This window comes from Hyperoodon ampullatus, assembly GCF_949752795.1.
Source record: "Hyperoodon ampullatus genome assembly, chromosome: 7".
Taxonomy (NCBI): domain Eukaryota; kingdom Metazoa; phylum Chordata; class Mammalia; order Artiodactyla; family Ziphiidae; genus Hyperoodon; species Hyperoodon ampullatus.
The window spans coordinates 14,581,122-14,604,296 of record NC_136920.1 but is presented as its reverse complement, the minus strand read 5'-3'; the positions used below and the strand labels follow the sequence as shown (position 1 = coordinate 14,604,296).

The window sequence follows — 23,175 nt, the reverse complement described above, 5'->3', positions numbered from 1 at the left end:
TTCTCCCATGATATTTTGAATCTAGACTGGGCTGTTCTCTGTTAAACCAATCAGTTACGACCTTCTCTTAACAGGTGTGTATGTAAATATGTTTATTAAGAATAAAAAAAATTTAAGTGCCTTTTTTTCTGGAGGGGTTGAGGAGAGGGTGGGGAATAGGGGAGAGGGTTTATTCTAAAACCTGCCTTTCAACATGGTATATCTTGGACTGACCAGAAAGTCTCTTATAGCCAACTTATAAGAGAGAAACCCTACCAAGTCCAACAGTATGACTACAATGCCCCTCCACTTACTAGCCGGCTTGCAGTTTATGTAATAGGGTATGGGGCACTCTTCGCTTCTGAATATCATTTATTGTGGAAGTGTGGTACACATAAACCCTCTAGATACTTGGATATTTACCCTTAGTTGGAATATGTAAAGAGGTAAAAATGTAGCCTGTTTAGAGCTTTCTGCAGGATAACAGAGATGTGGGAAGTTCCAGCTATTAATTGAAGGTTAGAATACGAACTACTTCAAGGGATAACTTTATAATTTAATATAATGCTCCTTTTCCTACTCCACAAAGAGATGTGAAGGTCACTGAAAATGTTGCCTTTTTACACATAGACTTTTTTATTCTGTTGCTTTCTTGCCTCTGTTAGCCAAGGCACACATTCTGCCGTCAATATTGTAGTATAGTTTTTTAAAGTAGAAAAGTCCCTTTATAAATGTATTCAATTTGAGGGCCTTAGTTTTATTTCCTGCCTTTGATGGTGGGACTTTTTTTTTACTGCATCCATTTCTTATCGGCGTTTTAATTTAGCATATTCATTTAGTATATTTTGCCACCACTCCAGCAATTTCAGTGTTCAGATTTGGGAGAGGTTAAGTAAGATCTGTACTGCCCCCGTATCTCAGAGGTGGCTTGCCCCTGCAGGAGAGTGTGTGCTTGTCTATACTGTGGAGTTACATCTTTCATTGAGTTGATGCCAGCAAAGTTTTCCAGGGGAGAATAACCTAATTTTAAACTCATGTCATGACTACAGCCCTTAGGCACATTCTCCCTTGGATCTAGTTGCACTTTTCCTTTCAATAGTTATTTCTTGTGGGGTGTTAAAGAGGGTAATGGGCAAAGGATCCTGCTTGAACAGACACTGGTGGTGGGTCCAGGCTTGGTGGTGGCTCTGTTTCTGTGCTGCAGTAAAACCACGAGAGGGCATCTTTGGCTCTGGGATTAATAATTCATCTGTCTTCTCTGACCTGTGACCTTTTCTTTCTCTCCTCTCTCTTACCTTTTCCCGGTAGTGTGAAGTGAGGGGGGCCTTCTCCCTCCTTCCTCCTCCCCCTGTGATCCACCTTCCCTTTTTACCCTGCCCTGCGGCGGCTCTGTCCCTTACCTTCATGGACGACTCAGAGGTGGAGTCGACCGCCAGCATCTTGGCCTCTGTGAAGGAACAAGAGGCCCAGTTTGAGAAGCTGACCCGGGCGCTGGAGGAGGAACGGCGCCACGTCTCGGCGCAACTGGAACGCGTCCGGGTCTCACCACAAGATGCCAACCCGCTCATGGCCAACGGCACCCTCACCCGCCGGCATCAGGTAACCCCTCTCTCCATCAGACCTGCAGGTAGGACTTTGGCATGGTCATAGAGAGACTATGATCCTTGTTGGGAAACTACTCTCCTCGTGGTTATGGGCTGTCCAGTGCCCATGCCTCATGATAACCTTTACAGGGGTGATAAATACTGATGAAGAGATAGGGAATATTGCTGCTGTGCTGAGTTGGGTGGACTTATCTCTAAGTCCTGACTTCTTGTTTGCTGGAGTGGGGTTTCTGGGTTGGGATGCAGTTCTAGTAATGGCAGATCATATAATTTGAAGCTGTACTCAGGTTACTTGTTTTTTTTCTTGTGTGTTCCCCCCCACCCCACCCCCATATCAGAAATTCAGGAAATTAAATGCCTGCTTAGTGGTTGGGGAAGGTGGGCATCTTGTATTCTCCCTCAGAGAACAGTTTGCTCAGAAGGTGTGGCAGTGTTCATAAATTGTGTATTCCTGCTCCATACTCTTTTTGTTGGCTGTGCAAATCATTTCTTGGAGGAAGGGGTCATTGTTAATTCTTTTGGTTAGAGTTGGAGAGGGAGCATCATGCTGCTGTTTAACCCAAATAACCACAGGAGCCAGTGGTCTCTGGGTTGGCTGACTCTGATGTGACTTGGGAGAGTTGGTGTTAGAAATGAGAAGTATCTTGTGTTTCCTATGGTTTCTGTAGTCTGACTTCGCTGTGATGTAATCTGTCTGAGGTTTTGTGTGTGTGTGTGTGTGTGTGTGTGTGTGTGTGTGTGTGTAGTAGGCATTGCCTGATAGACTTCATTTTAAGAGATCTCTGATGGGAACTAAGAACAGTGCTCATGCTCCAATAAGTCCTTTCATTGATTACTTATTTATTTTTTAAGATGGAGAAGGTCCCTCATGCTAAGGAGCGTGTTGAGTGAGAGGATCTAATTCCAACTGGGGATGATCAGGAATTTGGAAGCAGTGTGTTTGCAGTGTTCCTAGGATTTTTATAGGAACAAGAATAGAGGGTTAGGGTTGAGGGAGGGGTATGTATTGAGAAGGAGAGCAGGATTGCTCAGCCTTGGAGGTGGTGGGGAATTCCAGGGTTTAGTACATGGATTCTCTCTCTCTCTCTTTCTCTTTTATTTTTAACTTCTGCTCAGCAATGAAACCACACCCTTCCTTCTTCCTGAAAGTAATGTTTAACTTCCTTTCCCTACAGCATTACGCTCCCTATGTAATGGGAGTAGGGTGGGGGAAGAGTCTCCCAAGGTGGCTGAACCTCACTGTATTCTTTTTGAAGGGGAGTAGTCAAATGTATTTTTACGTAGTATAATGTTATTAGATTATTTCCTGCTGTTTAAGACAGAGCAGCGTAAGAATGACATTTTTGAACGTGTTCTGTGGCTCTGATAATTGGTGATGAAGATGCTGAGACATCTGCTTGAGGGGAGTTGAGATACTTGTTTTCTTTCTCCTTGGAAAGAGAAACTCATATTTCTTGCCTCTTTCTTTAAAAAGCTGCCTGGTCTGGGAGTTTCCAGTGGTTGTAGAGCATGAAGATGCATGAAACAATAAAGAAGGCTTTGGAAACCCCCCAACCTAGGCTTTCCAAGTTTCCTTATGTTCTTATGGCTTTCCAAAAAGATTTCGTGGGGAACTTATCTGAGTCTCTGCTATTTATTCAGAAAATAGTTTTTGAGTACCTATTATGTGCCAGGCACTGATCAAGGCACTAGGGAGACAGTGAACAAAACTGACCAAAAACAAAACACACAATAAACCTCTGCCCTCATCGAGCTTACGTTCCTATGTTCCAGAGACCCAGTCTGCCAGAGTTCTAGGCCCGGTTCCAATTTTGAGGTGTTAAGTCTAAGGAGTGATGTGCTTCTTTTATCTGTACTGACAGAAGGACTCCAGGCCACAAATGTCTTCTTGAAAGGCCTTTTCCTGTTTGGAAAAAAGATCATTTGTGTTTGATAGAGCAAAAGAAGGCCACAAAATGAATTGTCTTCTTGTGGGCTGTGTTTCAGAACGGCCGGTTTGTGGGCGATGTTGACCTTGAGCGACAGAAATTTTCAGATCTAAAACTCAACGGACCCCAGGTAATTCTTTTGGCTCAAGGTCTGGGTTGCTTATTCATACCTTTCTTACTTCCTCAGCTTAAGAGCATATTGGTGTCTTCTAAAGTGCCTGGCACATTGTAAGCTCCCATTAATTAGTTTCTTTCATTTAGGAAAATTAAAAAATGGAGTTTCAAAGTATAAATGTAGTTTTATTTTGGAATTAATTGTAATGACCATTGATCCAGTATTTGATCTCTCAATTACTGCATCCCTTTTCTAGAATGGGCATGGTTCTACTTTGCAGAAAACCATGCCTAAAATCTGGCTGATCTTGAGCCTTAGGCATATCTGAAGAATAGCATAGAGCTATTCAGAAGATAGCTCTTACTGGGGTTTTCTGGTCCATCTTAAAAGTTCTTATTGGGTGAACTTTTTTTTTTTTTTTTTTTGTGGTACGGGGGCCTCTCACTGTTGTGGCCTCTCCCGTTGCGAAGCACAGGCTCCGGACGCACAGGCTCAGCGGCCATGGCTCACGGGCCCGGCCGCTCCGCGGCATGTGGGATCCTCCCGGACCGGGGCACAAACCCGTGTCGCCTGCATCGGCAGGCGGACTCCCAACCACTGCGCCACCAGGGAAGCCCCGAACTTTTTTTTTTGAAGGATCCCTCAGATGTAGATGTAGCTGCAGTTCAACACAGTTCATATTCACTTACATGACTAGAACTGGGAAGTTATATTTGCCGTCTCTGTCACTTGGGTGTTGATGTAGCTATAGTTAACTCGGTTCCTGTTTGTTAAATGACTAGAACTGGGAAATTATGTCTTCTGCCCTTTTGTACAAATTCAAAAGTGGGGACAGGCACCCCTCTAAAGATCCTGGGGCCCATAGAAGATGCAGTGTCTTTAGGGAGGCAGGCAGTGCCTCTCATTGGGATGGATTGTTAGTATATATGGCTTAATAATAGCTCTTTCTTTTTTCTCTTTTCCATGTAGGATCACAGTCACCTTTTGTATAGCACCATCCCCAGGATGCAGGAGCCAGGGCAGATTGTGGAGACCTACACGGAGGAGGACCCTGAGGGAGCCATGTCTGTTGTCTCTGTGGAGACCTCGGATGATGGAACCACTCGGCGCACAGAGACCACAGTAAGCTAAGACTTGTATAAGGTCTGGGATGATGGAGGAGTTCTTCCTATGGTCTTTATTAAGGGGAGGGGCTAAGCACTTAATTAGGGTGGATGAGGAGCCACTGATCTGTGGTAAAGGCATAAAGAAAGTGATCTCTGGGTAGACAGAGAAGATAGAAGAGATATGGGAAAATCTAATGGAATGAGGAAGAGTCTGCAGTAGCTTCCCTTGGAGGCATAGTTAACTGCCAGCGCAATTTTCCTGCCTGGAGAATTCCTATAAGATGGAGAGAAGGGTAGATGGTAGATTGCATGGCATTTCTAGGTAAAGCGAGCTGGGGGTAGAGGTTCGTTTCTTTTCTTAGAGTGGTCTAGAATTTAAGCTTAATTTGTTCACTTCATTAATTTTTCTTTTCTCTTTCTTTACTTGAAGGTCAAGAAAGTAGTGAAGACTGTGACCACACGGACAGTCCAGCCAGTCCCTATGGGACCAGATGGGCTGCCTGTAGATGCCTCATCAGTTTCGAACAACTATATCCAGACTCTGGGTCGTGACTTCCGCAAGAATGGCAATGGGGGACCTGGCCCCTATGTGGGGCAAGCAGGCACTGCTACCCTTCCCAGGAACTTCCACTACCCTCCTGATGGATATAGCCGCCACTATGAAGATGGTTATCCAAGTAGCAGTGACAACTATGGCAGTCTGTCCCGGGTGACCCGCATTGAGGAGCGGTATAGGCCCAGCATGGAAGGTTACCGGGCACCCAGTAGACAGGATGTCTATGGGCCCCAGCCACAGGTTCGGGTAGGTGGGAGCAGCGTGGATCTGCATCGTTTTCATCCAGAGCCTTATGGGCTCGAGGATGACCAGCGTAGCATGGGCTACGATGACGTGGATTACGGCATGATGTCTGATTATGGCACTGGCCGTCGGACTGGGACACCCTCTGACCCTCGGCGACGCCTCAGGTAGGCAAGAAAAAGGGAAGAAAAGGGTCTTTCAAAGACAGCAAAAAGGGGTAGCTCTTCCTTCTCCGTCTAAGTGCTTTTTGGGATCAGAGGTAGTTGTGGCCCCCTCCTCTGCCTGTTTTTGTGGAAGACCATCCTTTTCTTCCCTTTTCTGATTTTACTAAGTATTGACGTGCTTTTTTGTCTCTTTTTTGTCGTAGAAATCATATATTCTAATTATAGAAAACAACTTGTGATGGTTATTGGTCTGTGTTCTGAAGAGCAGCCTTTGTTTCTGTGCCAAGGGTTTCTATATTTTCTGCCTAAGATTTGACCCCGTTTTGGAGCCTGGTGTCTGAGGCTATGGAATATTTGTTCTTGTGAATTTCTTCAGCTTCTGGTTTGGTGTTAAGAACAAGGTTGAGGGCTTCCCTGGTGGCGCAGTGGTTGAGAGTCCGCCTGCTGATGCAGGGGACACGGGTTCATGCCCCGGTCCGGGAAGATCCCACATGCCGCGGAGCGGCTGGGCCTGTGAGCCATGGCCGCTGAGCCTGCGTGTCCGGAGCCTGTGCTCCGCAACGGGAGAGGCCACAACAGTGAGAGGCCCGCGTACCGCAAAAAACCAAAAAAAATAGAACAAGGTTGAGGGTTTTAGGCCAGAATAGATAGTTAAGGGTATATATAAGAACCTTCGCTGTGATGGTTTAAATCTCAAGTAAAAACAAACCTTGATCTCACAAAAACCCTGACACTTTGTGCTTAGGTTCTTACATTTGATTGTAAAGTGAAATGGGGGTGGCTTCCTTAGAGGGTGGTACATTATTGACACTCTGAAAGGTCACTAATTCTGACTTTACTGTTTATCCCTGGGGATTCTTTGGTGATGTGAAAAAGGTAGTAGTTGATGTTTGGACTGGTAGATGGTTTGCCTTGAAAAAATGCCTTAGAACGCGAGTTGGCAAACCTTTTCTGTAAAGGACCAAACCTAATTTAGACTTTGCAAACAGTATATCGTTTTTGTTGTAGACCGTTGTTCTTCTTTTTACAACCTTTTAAAAATATAAAAACCATTCTTAGTTAAGTTTTGGGACTGTACAAAAAACAGGTTTGGCCCATGGGCTGCCAATCCTGCTTTAGAATAAATCAGAGACTGTGTTTTCCAGGCAAAGAGAAATGATAAGAATTAAGGGAGAAGATTTATGGATGTCTTAATGGTAAGGATATCCTAACAGCTGTTGCTGAATTTCTGTATGAGGTCATGACTTTCTAAAACAAATGCCTTGGTGCTCATTTTACTCATATTAGGTAGCTTTGGTGAACAGTAGACTGGGCTGGGCCCAGGGGTAGAGGCCTCATTATCTAAGCCTGAGTCACTCACGTCTCAGGTGTCTTGGACAGCAAATCCAACTCCCATGTGACTCATCTTTTATTCCTGGGGTGGGGGTGAGGGGGCACATCAGGCCTTAGTTGGTGCAACTTGGAGCAGTGGTAGATAACAGCTATCACCAAAGGAGTCTGCCTAGGGTGTTGGCGTCTTCTCTTTGTTGACAAGTCTGCTTTTTCTGACTTCCTCATTAGTAGAGGGATTGGATCTAGGTGGTTGCTGGTGGCCAGGTCATTCTCTGTTGTCCCTTGCTATGGCAATTGACATAAAGAAAGAGGGTTTGGGCTTGGTTCTTGGGTTTATTCCAGGGTGACACTGGACTTGGAAACCTGCTTGACTAGCAAGAACGTTTGCTGCTTCCTGTTCTGGGGCTAGGAGAGTAATACAAGGTCAAATGAAAACAGTAAGGCAGAATGATTTGTAGAAAAAGCACTGAACCAGAAGACCTTCGTTCTAGTTGTGCCTTTGCCACTAGCTATGTAGCCTTAAGCAAGTCATTTAATCTTTCTGGGCACAGCTTTGTTATTTGTAAGACAAAGGAAAGAATGTCATGATCCACCCGTAAAAAATAACTTGAGTGACCTAAATCTTCCTTATGGTAATTGTTTTGTAATTGCTTATATTAAAATAATAATAAAGGTAAAAACATCATCACTACAAAACTAGATAAGCACACCATCCATTGATAAAGAACTACTGTTAACATTTTGATGCTTTTCCTTTGAGTTCTTTTTCTTATACATGTAAACACACTCTGACTTTATTTTTTCCCTACTGAAATGGAATCTTACTTAATATGCTGTTTAGTTGCCTACTTTTAAAACTCAGCTATATAACCTGCTTATTTTGTTTCACTGATATTAAAAAGTAGTGATTTTTTTACTAACTGCTTTGTCCATTTAAATCACTTTTGAGTGGTTGATGTTGACAGCTATGAGGCAGGCCCTCTGCTCAGACTAATAACCTTGAGGGTTTGGTGACAGTGGGCGTGGTTTTGCGGGACAAACGACGGGCTTATTTGGAGAGTTCCACACAATGGATTCTCCTCTCTCCTGTGAGAGCCACAGAGTGAGATGAGCTCACTGATAATGGGTCTCTTCCTTCCTGGTGGTTATGAATAAATAATAGTGTGACAGACTCCCCCTCTAGTGGTTGTTGGCAGTACTGACATAGGAAGCGACATCTCTGGTTAGATGTTCTTCTTTACCGTCAATTGCTCTGTCTATTCCTGTTCATAGTGACCGGGTATCCCAAATGTGACGGTGGTCAGTAGTGTCTATTTTGACAGAATTGGAAGTATTGTCTTTAGAAATTGGAGACTAGAAATTATGTCTCAAACACATTTGTTGAGTAGCAGAGATGACCTTGGGATGAACTAGTGCAAACTAATGTTCAAGGGCTTCCCTGGTGGCGCAGTGGTTGAGAGTCCGCCTGCCAATGCAGGGGACATGGGTTCGTGCCCCGGTCCGGGAGGATCCCACATGCCGCGGAGCGGCTGGGCCCGTGAGCCATGGCCGCTGAGCCTGCGCGTCTGGAGCCTGTGCTCCGCAACGGGAGAGGCCACAACAACTAGAGGCCCGCATACTGCAAAAACAAAACAAAACAAAACAAAAAAACTAATGTTCAAGCTTATACCTCATCAATACCAAAGCCAAGTCCTCACATGAGGTATTAAGACATCCTTTACTGCTGTTACTCTATCATCTCTTTTTAAATAATTTCCAAAATAGGGTAAGGAGAGACTTAAATGTGAAATGTGTTTAAGGGTCTTATTCCACCAACTCTTTCCTGTGTGTAAATGCCTTATTTTCCCTTTAGCCTAAGGCCTTATGAGAGCTGTTCTCAGACATTGTTCGCTAATTTCTGTGGTACCAAGTCAGGTGGTTTCATTAACTCTGCTGTCTGAAGGTTTATTTCAATCTCTATCTGGAGAAGTTTAATAGGTGTCCGGTATCATTCAAACGCTAAGCAGTCAGGATTTGGTTCTTTTTTGTGATTAACTATCCGAATGCTTGTTGCTCCTCCAAGCTAGTAAAATTCACAGAAAAAAAATGGCAGTTTTAATCTAATTGCAGATACGTTTAAGATTATTGTCTTAGGGCTTCCCTGGTGGCGCAGTGGTTGGGAGTCCGCCTGCCGATGCAGGGGACGCGGGTTCGTGCCCCGGTCTGGGAGGATCCCACGTGCCGCGGAGCGGCTGGGCCCGTGAGCCGTGGCCGCTGAGCCTGTGCTCCGGAGCCTGTGCTCCGCAGGGGGAGAGGCCACAGCAGTGAGAGGCCCGCCTACCGCAAAAAAAAAAAAAAAAAAAAAAAAAAAAAGATTATTGTCTTATCTCATTAAGAAAAATTGATCGGTATATTTTTTATGCAAAGGAGAGATAAGATCTAGTATACTAGAGCTGGGGTTACTCATTCCTTGAAGATGAGGGGTAATGGGAGCCCTCCAAGAAACCAGGCTTAACAACTTAATGTATTCCTTTTTTCTTTTTGGTTCTTCCAACACTGCAGGAGCTATGAAGACATGATCGGTGAGGAGGTGCCATCAGACCAGTACTATTGGGCTCCTTTGGCCCAGCACGAACGGGGAAGTTTAGCAAGCTTGGATAGCCTGCGCAAGGGAGGGCCTCCACCCCCAAATTGGAGACAGCCAGAGCTGCCAGAGGTGATAGCCATGCTAGGATTCCGTTTGGATGCTGTCAAGTCCAATGCAGCTGCATACCTGCAACACTTGTGCTACCGCAATGACAAGGTGAAGACTGACGTTCGGAAGCTCAAGGGTATCCCAGTACTGGTGGGGTTGTTAGACCACCCCAAAAAAGAAGTGCACCTTGGAGCCTGTGGAGCTCTCAAGAATATCTCTTTTGGGCGTGACCAGGATAACAAGATTGCTATAAAAAACTGTGATGGTGTTCCTGCTCTTGTGCGATTGCTCCGAAAGGCTCGTGATATGGACCTCACTGAAGTTATTACTGGTGAGTTCTAGGCCCAAGGGAAACTGCTAGGTTAGGGTCACTGTTATCCCTTAGAGACATTGAGAGCTAGAAGGATTTCTAGTCCTTTGACTTTTGATTAAAGGTTGTGGCCTTTGGGTCAAATCCATCTCACAGATTTGGATCATGCAAGGTTTTCCAAATTTTAAAGCATTGTTTGCTAATGTTTTAAATGCAGAAGATTTCACTTAAAATTCCAGATTCTTGCCTTCTATTTTAAACGTGCAGGAACTGGTAGCAATGGATCTATTTTGCTGCCTGGCAGTAGTTGGTCTGAGCTGATTGGGGCATGTGCTCTGCCGTTCGCAATAATTTCCAACATGTTGTCTCTGACCAACTGCCACCACCTAGGAAGTTGTCTCCCCAGAATTGAAGCTGAGTGTCAGTTGGCACTTAACCCATATTCTTGTAATTTCTTTTAAATATCTGCTTGTCCTGACTCACCTGCCTGGCATGTATAGGCATTTGTGCTTGTGGTCCTTGCTTTAGAAGAGTGGTTTTTCAGATTGTGGGTCATACTCCATTAGTGTGTGTTGAACACAACTTTGTGGATCACAATCAGCGTTCCAAGAGAAAGAAAGAAAGAAAAAGAAATAGCATAGATCATTAGTTCTCAATTGGGGGTGATCTTGCCCCCCAGAGGACATTTGCAGTGTCTGGTGGTATTTCTGGTTGTCATAACTTGGGGAGGTTGGGAGGGAGTGCTCTTAACATCAAATGAGTAAACGCTGGACATACACTAAACATTTAATGTCGGGCAGGACAGCTCCCCACAACAAAGAATTATCTGGCCCAAACTGTCAGTGGTGCTGGGATTGAGAAGTGGGTGTAGATAGCCTAGAGGGTATGGCTTATAATAAGTATTGTTTTATGAAACCTTACTTCATGGTATGTATGTTTGTATTGAGCCATAATGTACAACATAGTATTGTGGGTCACAGACTAAAGCTTGAATATCATTACAAAGTATTTGGTCATTGGGGAAGACTGAGAAATGTTGGAACAGGGGATTCTCTTTGGCATTCTTCAAACATACCGTCTTGGGTGCTGGAGAGCTATCTGATGAGTTGTCTCTGCCAGGAACCCTGTGGAATCTCTCATCCCATGACTCAATCAAAATGGAGATTGTGGACCATGCACTGCATGCCTTGACAGATGAAGTGATCATCCCGCATTCTGGCTGGGAGCGGGAACCTAATGAAGATTGTAAGCCGCGCCATATTGAGTGGGAGTCTGTGCTCACCAACACAGCTGGCTGCCTTAGGTAACAGAAGGGTTCCGAGAGTATGAAGATTGAATTTTTGAAGACTAACTTAAATTGCTTTTAAAAAAAGTTTAAACTCCTTAGCCTGTCATTCAGCCTCCATTCCTATTTGTATTGCGTACTATGACTTCAACCTGTTTTCCTACCTTTGTCACTACTCCCTTGCATACCATATGCGCCTTATGTGGGGAACGGCAAGTAAACCGCATATCTTCCTCACTTCTGTGCCTCTTTGACTTTGTTCCTATAATTTGGTAAACATTTGTTCAATACCTACTGCACGTAAGGCAGTCGCCTAGTCCTAGGCTTGTGTGTACCTGTGTTCTTGCCCTCAGTTATTTGTATTTCAAGTCAGGCTGCGATAAATGCAACAAATGGAGTACAAACTGCTAGAAGGATAGAGTGAGGAAGAGCTCTTCCTCTGTCTGCAGTGCCTTTTCTCTGCTTATTTATCTTTTGAAGCTAAACTCAAGTGCTTTTCTTTCGTGTAAGTTTTCCTGATTTCTTCTTCTAATATCCTGTAACTGTGCAGTGTATTCTTTCTCTCTTCGGGATATACCCCTAAGTGCTCTGCCCGTATTCTTCACTTGTACTTCCATACAAGAAGTATCTGTTCTGTCTCAAATTATTGTTGTTGGTATACTTTATTTATACACCCCCCCTCCCTGGCCTGGTTATAAATGTCCTGAAAGCAGGAACTGTTTTATTCAACTTTCTGTCAACTCCAGTGCCTTCCTTATAACAGGTACTCGTTATTTGTTACAGTGAAAAGAAAAGGTATTAAGGAGGCTTGTAGATGTTAAGGATATTAAGAGAGGGTTTCTAGATTTTAGTCATCTTGAAGCCTCTCCTTTTTCCCTCAGGAATGTCAGCTCGGAGAGGAGTGAAGCTCGCCGGAAACTTCGGGAATGTGATGGTTTGGTGGATGCTCTCATTTTCATTGTTCAGGCTGAGATTGGACAGAAAGATTCAGACAGCAAGGTAGGTTAATGGGTGAGAATTCCATTCACAACAACCATGAGGTACCCATAGTGCAGACCTGTCATCTCAGGCTTTCAGATAACATTCGATACCTATACCAGCCCCTGCTCCTTAAAGTGGGCGTTCACCATAGACGAAAACTGTTTTCTTTAGAATTTCCTTCACCTATATATTTTAAAGCTGTTTAGCCATACTTGCATTTTTTTCTAATTAGGAAAAAAGTCAGAGTGAGCCTGAGTTTTGTGTTAACACACCAAATGGTAGCAGAAACCTTCTGTTAGCCTGAGGCTACAAGAATTTTGAGAAGCGTGGGCGCTTGAGGTATTGTGAGAGATGATGAATTGGGCTGTGCTTTTGAGGATCAGTATTTTAATACGTGAATCATGGAAACCTGTACTTGCTAGGAAATCACTGTAGTCATTCTCTTCTCTCATTGAACCTTGTATTTTGTGATCCCAAGCTTGTGGAGAATTGTGTTTGCCTCCTTCGGAACTTGTCGTATCAAGTTCACCGAGAAATCCCACAAGCAGAACGTTACCAAGAGGCACCTCCCAATGTTGCCAACAGTACTGGGCCACATGCTGCCAGTTGCTTTGGGGCCAAGAAGGGCAAAGGTGAGTCTTGGTTCCTTATTCCTTGCTCTTTAACGTAAGGATGGGGAGAGGAAGGAACACTTTTAGCTTTAGGTACAAAATACTTGCTGAGCAGTACAGGAATCAGCCTAGTCAAGGATGTCTTTTTGCTCTGCTTCTGCTTCCCCTGTGTCGTGTGCTTCATGGTGGTGACGGTGGTGGTGGTGGTGGTGGTGGTGGTGGTGGTATTGGTATCAGTAATTGGGCAGTGAAGGCCGAGAACTCAACTAATCTGGGGCCTTCTCCCCCATTCCTCCTTTGTGTTTCCTGTGTTTCTCTTTTCCTCTCTGCTTTCCTGCTTATTTTCCCATGATCCTGTTGACATCTCTCTGCCGCATTTTTCTTCCTTCATTTCTCTCCTCTACTTTCCACCTTGGGTGATGCACTGGAAGATGAGTGGTTCTCCAGAGGTGAGTGGAATCTTTTAAGGCGCTTACCAACTTCTAATTTGCATGTTTTGGTTTTAGCTTCCCTGGTATTTCTTTGCCTAACCCTTCCCTGTGGATGCATGTAGGAAAATTCAGTTGAGGATGGCCACTGAAACAAGTTTAGCTCTTCTGAGCGAATGGCTCACGGCATGCTATTTCTGGACAGCAGCCCCAGTTATCAGAACTCAGGACAGCAGCAGCAGTAGTGGTTATCCTTATCTTACCCATATGCTGCCTGTTTTCTGTTCTTGTATCTGGGACAAGCTGGGGATCCTGGTTTTTTGTTTGTTTGTCTGTTTTCTTGTTTTATGCCCCTCTTGATGCATCTCTGATCCAAAGATTTTGACTGAAGAATAAAAAAATATACTGGGTGGACTCTTCCCTTTCTTAAACTTTTTACCCCTTCCCCCCTTTTTTAATTTCCAAAGGGAAAAAACCCACAGAGGATCCAACAAATGATACAGTGGATTTCCCTAAAAGAACTAGTCCTGCTCGAGGTGAGTTATCTTTTTCTTCTCAGGCTCCGTAGATCTCATAAACATCGTCCACAGATAGGTGTTTGGCAGCCTAACAGTAGGCTATACAGTACGTTCACCGTTCTGTCTTCTCTGACTTAAGGATTTGAAGTGATGACAAAAGTATTCGGAAACTAATAACAGTAACTTTCAAAGGACTTCTTGTTACGGCAACTCTTCAGATTACTTGAGGATAAGGACCTGATCAGGTAGTCTAGACCAGAAACCTAAGTACCCTAAGTAGCCACTAGTTCTTGGGACTCAAACTTTACTTGTTATAAGAAGTCTCTTTATCACAGTTTAGATCTTTATATTCATCAATATGGTGAGTCCAAAATTCACAGCTCTCCGTGGGTATAAAAATTCAGATGTTATTAAATTTGAGCCCCTTTCACTTAATCATAGTTCAGGTGGGCAGAATGACTCAGTTAAGTGAGAAATAATTCATTTGAGATGAGGAATCTTTAACTCTGAGTGCTATCGGTGAGTAAATGAATCCCTTGCGTGCCAAGCAAGGTCAAAGTAAACTGTGGGAGAGAAGAGGCTGGGAGGAGGGAGAGACAGGAGTTGCATATGAGTTGATATCTGTTTTGCTCTTGCCATGGTTGATGTATTCTTAAGGCTACCTTCTTAAGGCTACATCTGACTACATCAGAGGTAGTAGTCAGATCTCTTGAGTTTGCTGTTGGGTGGGTGGGAGGGTTTAGAGAGTCTACTGGTATAGGAGCATAAACCCATTAATCCAGAGTACTAACACTGGAGTTCAGCCAGCCAGAGCCTGGTTTGTAGGTACTGATAAGCATCCTCTGCTTTCTTGTCCTTTCTTGTGCAGGCTATGAACTTCTATTTCAGCCAGAGGTGGTTCGGATATACATCTCACTCCTAAAGGAGAGCAAGAATCCTGCCATCCTAGAAGCCTCAGCCGGGGCCATCCAGAACTTGTGTGCTGGGCGCTGGACGGTGAGTACCTTTTACAAAATGGATTTGGAGATGGGAGGACTTAGCTAACTAGTTTGCTACCATTTGTAATCTGTTCTCCTTCTTTCCATGTGCTACCTGTAGTATGGTCGATATATCCGCTCAGCTCTGCGTCAAGAGAAGGCTCTTTCTGCCATTGCTGACCTCCTGACCAATGAACATGAGCGGGTCGTGAAAGCTGCCTCTGGAGCACTGAGAAATCTGGCTGTGGATGCTCGCAACAAAGAATTAATTGGTGAGAAGCTGGATGTTAACCGTTACCTTCGCATCTAGTACAGCACCTTTAATCCAGCAGGTGCTAAATAATTTATTTGTTGAAAGGGCTGAGGGAGAATCCTAGTCCTCCGTAGTTTGTGAATCTGGGGGTTGGAGAAGGTTATAGTTTAATGGTTCTTGGAAAGACGAGAGGTGCTGACTCTTCAAAAATAGAATAATAATATCTATCTATTGAGCATGTACTTTGTTACTAAGGATTGTTAAGCATGTCTGTATATTCTCATTTAAACGTCACCACTTTACAAGGGTCCTTTTTTTAAAATAAAAAAAAAATTTTATTAGAATAAGGAAACTGAGGGTCAGGGAAGTTAAGTAATTTGTCCAGAGTTAATATAGCTCATAAGTGACAGAGCCCAGTTTTTGTTTTTTTTAAATTCACAATGACTGTTCTATTAAACTATAATAGTAGTATAATATTCAGTAGTATAGTATTCAGTGTACTATTTTCATTAGACTATCTGAATGGACTGTGTAGCATATTTGATATAAAGTATTCAGATTGTTTTAATGTGACTGAAAGAGAATAAATAAAAGAATAGGAAGGATAATATATCCATGGCTATTCCAGGTCCTTTGCTCTTTTGAAATGATAATGCTACGGGAGAATGAAGTTGATTCATATGGATGGTATCTATGCTTGATATGAGCAGTGCGATTAAGTGTAGTGTTAGGCTCCCAATAACCTGACTCAGCTTGTTCTCCCTGCACACATTCCTCCTGTCTTACCGCTATAGGTAAACATGCTATTCCTAACTTGGTAAAGAATCTGCCAGGAGGGCAACAGAGCTCTTCCCAGAATTTCTCTGAGGACACTGTGGTCTCTGTTTTGAATACCATCAATGAAGTTATTGCTGAGAACTTGGAGGCTGCCAAAAAGCTTCGAGAAACACAGGGTATTGAGAAGCTGGTTTTGATCAACAAATCAGGGTGAGATTAACACTTAAAAATTACAACTGGAAAAATTTGAATATGAGAGAGGGGGTTGCTGGGAAGGGGCTTTCCCCTTTTGCTTTTTAAGGTTATTTTCCCTTATTTACAGGGAAAGTATGAAGAGGTATTGCTCTTTTTTCTGTCTTAATGTTGATCCATAAATTGATAAGACTCTCACATCAAACATTTCTTTGTGTCACCGTTTGAGTTAAAATATGGGACTTGGTGAATACTTGATCTTGCCCGTTTTGGGATTTATATTCTTACGTTACATTATATTAGAGAGTACAAGTTTTCAGCTTCTTCCCTCGTCTTACATCCATATTCCATCTGGTGTTAACTTCCTCAAAAGGAACCGCTCAGAAAAAGAAGTTCGAGCAGCAGCGCTTGTATTACAGACAATCTGGGGATATAAGGAACTGCGGAAGCCACTGGAAAAAGAAGGATGGAAGAAGTCAGACTTTCAGGTAGAATAACTCTTGGGACTGAGACTTTCACCTTTTTTTCCCCTTGGTCTCAGGTAATGCTTTTGTCTTTGGTTCTTCTATTTCACTGTCACACTGAGCCTACTTTTTTGGTTTTTCTCTTTTGTATTTTGGCGGCATGTGGGATGGTTCCCCAACCAGGGATTGAACCTGGGCCTCCGCAGTGAAAACGCTGAATCCTAACCACTAGGCCACCAGGGAACTTCCCCTGAGTCTACTTTTGCCTCAAGTCTCTGTGTATAAAGAAATCATTTATTAACTTTTCCCCCAAAATGGTGCCTGTAGTTCATTGGCTGCTGCAATAGCTCTGGTCTTCCTCTGTGTCACAGCATAGTGTAAATGCCAGTGGTAATGAAGGATGTTGGCCTTTTTGACTTTTCTCCGAATCTGCCTTAGCCCTTTGAAGGCGTTTGCCATTTTCTGAACTGTCATTTTCTGAGACTGTATCTCCTTGATAGCGTGAGTGTTTGATACCTTTGTAATCTGTTCAGAACACAAATAGAAGCCTAATATCCTAGTTTTGTTTCACTATATAGGTGTTTATTTAACCCTTACCGAGTTACCTTTTGGTAAGAATTGTATTCGGGAACAAGGAACTAAAAATCTGAGCCCATTAAGGAATAAGATAAGGGTGAATTCAGTACTCTGTGACATTATTGTGTTTTGTTTGCCTCCAGGTGAATCTAAACAATGCTTCTCGAAGCCAGAGCAGTCATTCATATGATGATAGCACTCTCCCTCTCATTGACCGGAACCAGAAATCAGGTACAGTAACCAGGGGACATACCCCTCTGCTTTTATTCCACTTCTGCTATTCTTCTGCTATTCTTTCATTAGATGGCTTACCATCTAATGAAATAGGATATATATTTATTTCTGAATGAGATTGTCTTTTGGTGGTGGAAGAGTAATACTTCACCTCAGGATTATAACCCAGAAGCTGGTAGACCTGAGCATTGGAAAATAAGACAGGCAGTTAGCCTGCGTGTGATTCCCCCATCTTTGCTTGTGGACTTAAAATGACCAGGGAGTGAACCCTACTCTGTTTTCTCTATTTAAGATATACTTGGCATATAACATTGTATAAATTTAAGATGTACAACATAATGATTTGACATATGTATATAGATAGTTCCTGATGGTTTGGCTTATAATTTTTCGACTTTGTGGTGGTGCAAAGTGATATGCATTCAGTAGAAACTGTATTTCTAATTCTGAGTTTTGCTCTTTTCCCTGGCTAGCGATAACATGGTGGGACAGTGTCGCACACTGGGCAACAGCGGCACCGGCTGCAGCTCCCAGTTAGCCATGCAGTCATGAGGGTGGACAGCCGATACACTTACAACTATTCTGTTTTTCACTTTTAGTACAGTATTCAATACATTATATTATGAGATATTCAACACTTTATTATAAAGTAGGCTTTGTGTTAGATGATTTTGTCCAACTGTAGGCTGATGTAAGTATTGTGAGCACGTTTAAGGTAGGCTGGGCTAAGCTATGACTGGTGGGTTAGGTGTATTAAAATGCATTTTCAACTTATGATAGGTTTATCAGGATGTAACCCCATTGTAAGTCCGAGGAAGATCTGTATATTGCAAAATGATTATTTTTCCCTTTTAAATTTTCATATAATACCAAGTAGTATGTGTTTACTGTTGAAAAATTAGAAAATACAGACAAACCAGAAAAATGACAACAAAAAAGTCACTTATTTCTGTTATCCAGAGATAACAACTCCTATTCTATATCTTTTAAACACTGCCATGTGAGCAAATACATTTTTCTTCAAAAGACAAATCATATATTAAGTGCTTATTATAACCCTTGTTATCTTAATGACACTTGGGTTTTGCCTCAGTCAGGGTTCTTACAATGTAGTCTGAGGATCACCAAATCTGTTGACATTTGTGCTGATGGTGCAGAAGCAACGGTGGTGCTTTATTGCTGGAGGCTGAGTGTAAACCTGGGCGATGACACCAAACCACACTAGTTGTTGTAGTCTTCGTTGCCATGTACTTGCAGTTATAAGAAGGGCCAGTTTCGGGAGGGTAGGGGGAGAAAAAGGAGCCAATTTCACTTAAGAATGTACTTGATGGAACTGTAACAATATTAATTTTATTGTTTCTGCTCTTGAGTACACAGCTTTTTAATATCCTGTGTTGATGATATAGGGGGTACTCATAAAGCACCCTGCAGCATACCAAAGCATGATGGTTATCTTGAGGAAAAGCACTTGTGCTATTGTTGGAGTTACTAGGTACACTAACCACTTTTTTTTTTTGGAATACTATTTTTACTTAAAAAAATAGCAGACATTTTCTTGAAAATGAACGCAGTGAGCTTGTCAGTTTGAGGAAAAATAACTGACAGTACTTGGCTGAATTTTCAAGTGAAAATTTTATTTTTATTATTTATTTATTTATTTTAAAATTTTATTTATTTATTTCTTTATTTTTGGCTGTGTTGGGTCTTCGTTTCTGTGCGAGGGCTTTCTCTAGTTGCGGCAAGCGGAGGCCACTCTTCATCACGGTGTGCGGGCCTCTCACTATCGCGGCCACCCTTGTTGTGGAGCACAGGCTCCAGACGCGCAGGCTCAGTAGTTGTGGCTCACGGGCCTAGTTGCTCTGCAGCATGTGGGATCTTCCCAGACCAGGGCTTGAACCCGTGTCGCCTGCATTGGCAGGCAGATTCTCAACCATTGCGCCACCAGGGAAGCCCGAAAATTTTAATTTTGGAAGACTTGTATCTGTCACTGTGAGCCTGGTAACATCCCAATAGTTAATATACTTTTAAATGAAATCAGTGGCGATGTTAATGAATGTGATTTTTTTGATATTATATCATGAAATGTGTTAACGTTTAGAAAATCTGCATAACTCTGTGAACTAGTATTTTCCAGTGACCAGTGCATGATTTTCAAAATCATGTATCCATTCAAAGTGTAAGACAGACCAATAGATATTAATTTAACAGGCTATGAAGAGAGCATTAGTTTGGAATCAGATTCCTTATTGCACTAACCTTAAAGAAACTCTACTTGTCGAGTATTAGTATACTATCGAAGAATATCCACAATTATCTGAAAAGGCTAATAAAGTTCTCCTCCCTTTTCCAACTTCTTATCTGTGTGATGCTGGATTTTCTTTATATAATTCATCCAAAATAACATCACAATGGATTGAATACAGAGGCAGATATGGGAATCTAGCTATCTTCCCTTTAAAGATGTGCAAAAATGTAAAACAATGCTTTTTTTTTTTTTAATAAGTGTGTACATTTTATAAAGCCATCTTGAACAATTTGGTACACTATCCACTGTGATGCTACTAAATAAGAATCAGTTTGATTTGTTTTTTTTTTTACTTGTAAGAAAAAAACATTTTTAATCATTTTTATCCTTTTTTTTTTGGAGTATAGTTGATTTACAATGCTGTGTCAGTTTCTGCTGTACAGCAGAGTGAGTCATTTATGTTCATCCAAAATAACATCGCAACGGATTGAATACAGAGGCAGATATGGGAGTCTAGCTATCTTCTCTCTCTCTTTTTTTTTTTTTTTTTTGCGGTACGCGGACCTCTTCACTGTTGTGGCCTCTCTCGTTGCGGAGCACAGGCTCCGGACGTGCAGGCTCAGCAGCCGTGGCTCATGGGCCTAGCCGCTCCGCGGGACGTGGGATCTTCCTGGACCGGGGCACGAACCTGCGTCCCCTGCATCGGCAGGCGGACTCTCAACCACTGCGCCACCAGGGAGGCCCTAGCTATCTTCTCTTAAACCAAACTTTAAATATGTGCAAAAATGTAAAACAATGCTTTTTTTACAAAAATTAAAAGTATTATTTATGTTAACGGAATAAGTTTATTGTTTTTTTAATGAAAAAATATTTAAAATATATTTTAAATGAAATAAATATTTAAAAGCACTGTAGCTATTAATACATGTAATCTATACCAGTGAACATTCTTTGGATCCTCATAACTTCTAAGAATATAAAGGGGCCCTGAGACCAAATAATTTGAAACCTGCTGGCTTAGAGTGAATCGTTTCTTATGTTAAGAGTCTGTAGGAAAGGGATCTCTTTAAGTCCCATGAGGGCTTTGTCTAGAGCCTGGCACTTGTGGTGGGTGCTTAGTAAAAATTTGATGGGAGGGAGGGGGAAGGGAGGACAGACTAGAGAGCAATTTTTATGAGTTTAGACTTTGAAGAGTTGGTTTTTGACCTGGATAACTTTCTGACTCCCTGTAGATAAGAAACCTGATCGGGAAGAAATTCAGATGAGCAGTATGGGATCAAACACAAAATCATTAGGTAGGTGATTAATTCCTGCCTAGGGATGTGGAGTAATCCGTATTATTCTATGGGATGAGGAGAACTATCTGGCTCTGCAGCTCTTTCCAGCACCCGCGCCATTTACCTTCCTGGAAGAACACTGGCTGGACATTCCATTTGGAAGGATTCAAGGAAATGTAGTAAAACGTGATCTGTCTACCTTTTTCCACATTCCCAAATGCTCAAAGGTTAAAAAAAAAAATCTTCATATGCCTCCCCCATTAATACAGAATCAAGTGTGTGTCCCTAAGCTGTTGCTCACAGCCTTTCACAGTCTGACGCCCGCTTCACTCTGTCTTACTCTCCATATACTCTGTTTGAGCCCACCTAGTCTACTTGCTATCCTGTCTCTTCACTCTATACTTTTTTATTTTGCTCTTGTAATGCCTCCTATTGGAATGTCCTTCCCAATTGCTTTGTAAATGGTCTTCATCCCCAAAGGCTTGGCTGAATTCCTGTCTACTTTGTTAGGTCCTTCCTAACTATTGCAGCTCACCTCACTATCTTCTCCTAATTCCAGTACCCTTCATAGATCTCTTCAGTTTAGCTTTATTATCATATATGATATATTTTACCTTCCCAGTTAGGTGTAAGTTTTTTTATGTCAAGGACCACCTGACCTTAATGCCTTTGGTAAAGCTCAAATGCTTTACCAAATAGGTGCCTAAATCACATTTATCTGCTTAATACGTATTTTACACTAGAGGGGAACATCATGTCTTTGTACTTCTTTTTTTTTTTTTTTTAAACTAGATAATAACTATTCCACACTGAATGAGAGAGGAGACCACAATAGAACACTGGATCGATCCGGGGATCTAGGCGAAATGGAGCCATTGAAGGGAACACCCCTGATGGTAAATTCTCTTTATATACTATTGTCCTTCTAAGGCTAGTTCTGTTTTGAAGCCTGCATGTTCTGTGAAATAGGAAAAATGTACTTAGTGAAAGACAGCACCTTTTCTTGTAGGGGTTTTCAGGGAAGAAGTAGGAGTTTTGATTCACGTTGGGATTTCTTGTGCCATTATTCTGGTGATGGTCGAGATGGGAGAAAGAAGGCTATAAACGTGTTGCTTATGTGACTAACGCCAACTGATCTATTCTCACATTACTCTCTTTCTGTTCCTGCCTTTTTTTGAATATCTTGCCCTTCACTTACTATTACCTTGTTTCGTTTGAGTTTACAAATTTGGGGATTTTCCCTAGATCTGGCACGCATTCATGAGGTTCCTATTTTCTTACTCTCATACTAACACATTGCATGTGTTCACAGCAGGACGAGGGGCAGGAATCTCTGGAGGAAGAGGTGGATGTGTTGGTTTTGGATGATGAGGGGGACCAAATGTCTTACCCCCCCCATGGTATGTCCTTCAGCCACCCCCAAGATCATCCTTGAGGAAGGAGGTCTCTGTGTGCCAGCAGTTTGCCAATCATGCTGATCTGATCAGTCTCAGCCACACGGGGCTTGGGGGTGTGCTGCTTCTGTGATTGTTACCTCTTAAGAGGCTGGGACATGCCACTGGTGATCTGATTCTCCCTTACGTGCTACTTTTCTTCCCTTCAGGTTTGCTCAACTCTCTTCTGGTTCTCCTTATTCCCAACCCTATTAACCTCTCTTTCTCTTTTTTCCCTACAGCAGAAGATTTAGCACCACTCTCTCCGCTACATCCGGGCTTATAATATATGTACTTTTATTTTTTGGTGGTGAAATGGACTGATGATTTTTCCCTTTCTTCGCTGGACTGTTGTGCCCACTGCCACACTGCCTCCTGCCCTTGTAGCCCTAAGTGGCTGCCTTCTTTCCATCAACTCCCTAACTTCTTCCAGTGAAGCTTAATTGTCCCTCCTCCCCCCTCCAGATCCCCTGCAATTACTCCCAAGAAGCCTGACTCAGTTATATGCATATCTTGAGAAACTGCTGCAGATTAGCTCTTTTTGCCAGCTCTCCCTGGAACTCTTGGCCTTGTGTGGAGGGAGGGAGAGAGTGGGAATCCTCACTGGAAGCCATGGGAAGAATTGGAAGTTATATGCTATATATGCAGTGTCCAGCAATCTGATAAACCGATGATTCTTAAGCAAGATTTTTTTTCTCTTGGTGAGGAAGGGACCTTTACTTTTTTGGAGAGTGGAGGGCGTGAGCTCTTCCTTTATTCCTAATGACTATTTTTGAAGCAAAGAAGGCCGTCAACATTGGCACATACAACTTGGCAAGGGCCCTTGAGAAAGTGAAGGTTTCCTAGAGCGGAGATTAAGAAACCTTGCCCTCCTCATCTTCAGGGCAGGGACCATCAAGGACCTACAGACTCC

At 42.7% G+C, this 23,175-nt stretch overlaps 1 protein-coding gene across 1 annotated transcript; it reads left to right on the top strand.

Moving 5' to 3' along the window:
- Positions 1-1,383: 1,383 nt before the first annotated feature.
- CTNND1 (catenin delta 1) lies at positions 1,384-23,108 on the top strand (the record flags this gene model as incomplete). The annotated part of the gene is made up of 19 exons (XM_079707750.1): positions 1,384-1,578; positions 3,570-3,641; positions 4,596-4,748; positions 5,163-5,698; positions 9,569-10,032; positions 11,131-11,314; positions 12,178-12,295; positions 12,756-12,909; positions 13,320-13,337; positions 13,784-13,852; positions 14,703-14,830; positions 14,933-15,083; positions 15,859-16,051; positions 16,407-16,521; positions 17,217-17,304; positions 20,785-20,847; positions 21,622-21,725; positions 22,142-22,229; positions 23,041-23,108. 19 exons carry the CDS (start codon positions 1,384-1,386, stop codon positions 23,106-23,108), a joined length of 2,961 nt encoding a protein of 986 aa, XP_079563876.1.
- Positions 23,109-23,175: the final 67 nt, after the last annotated feature.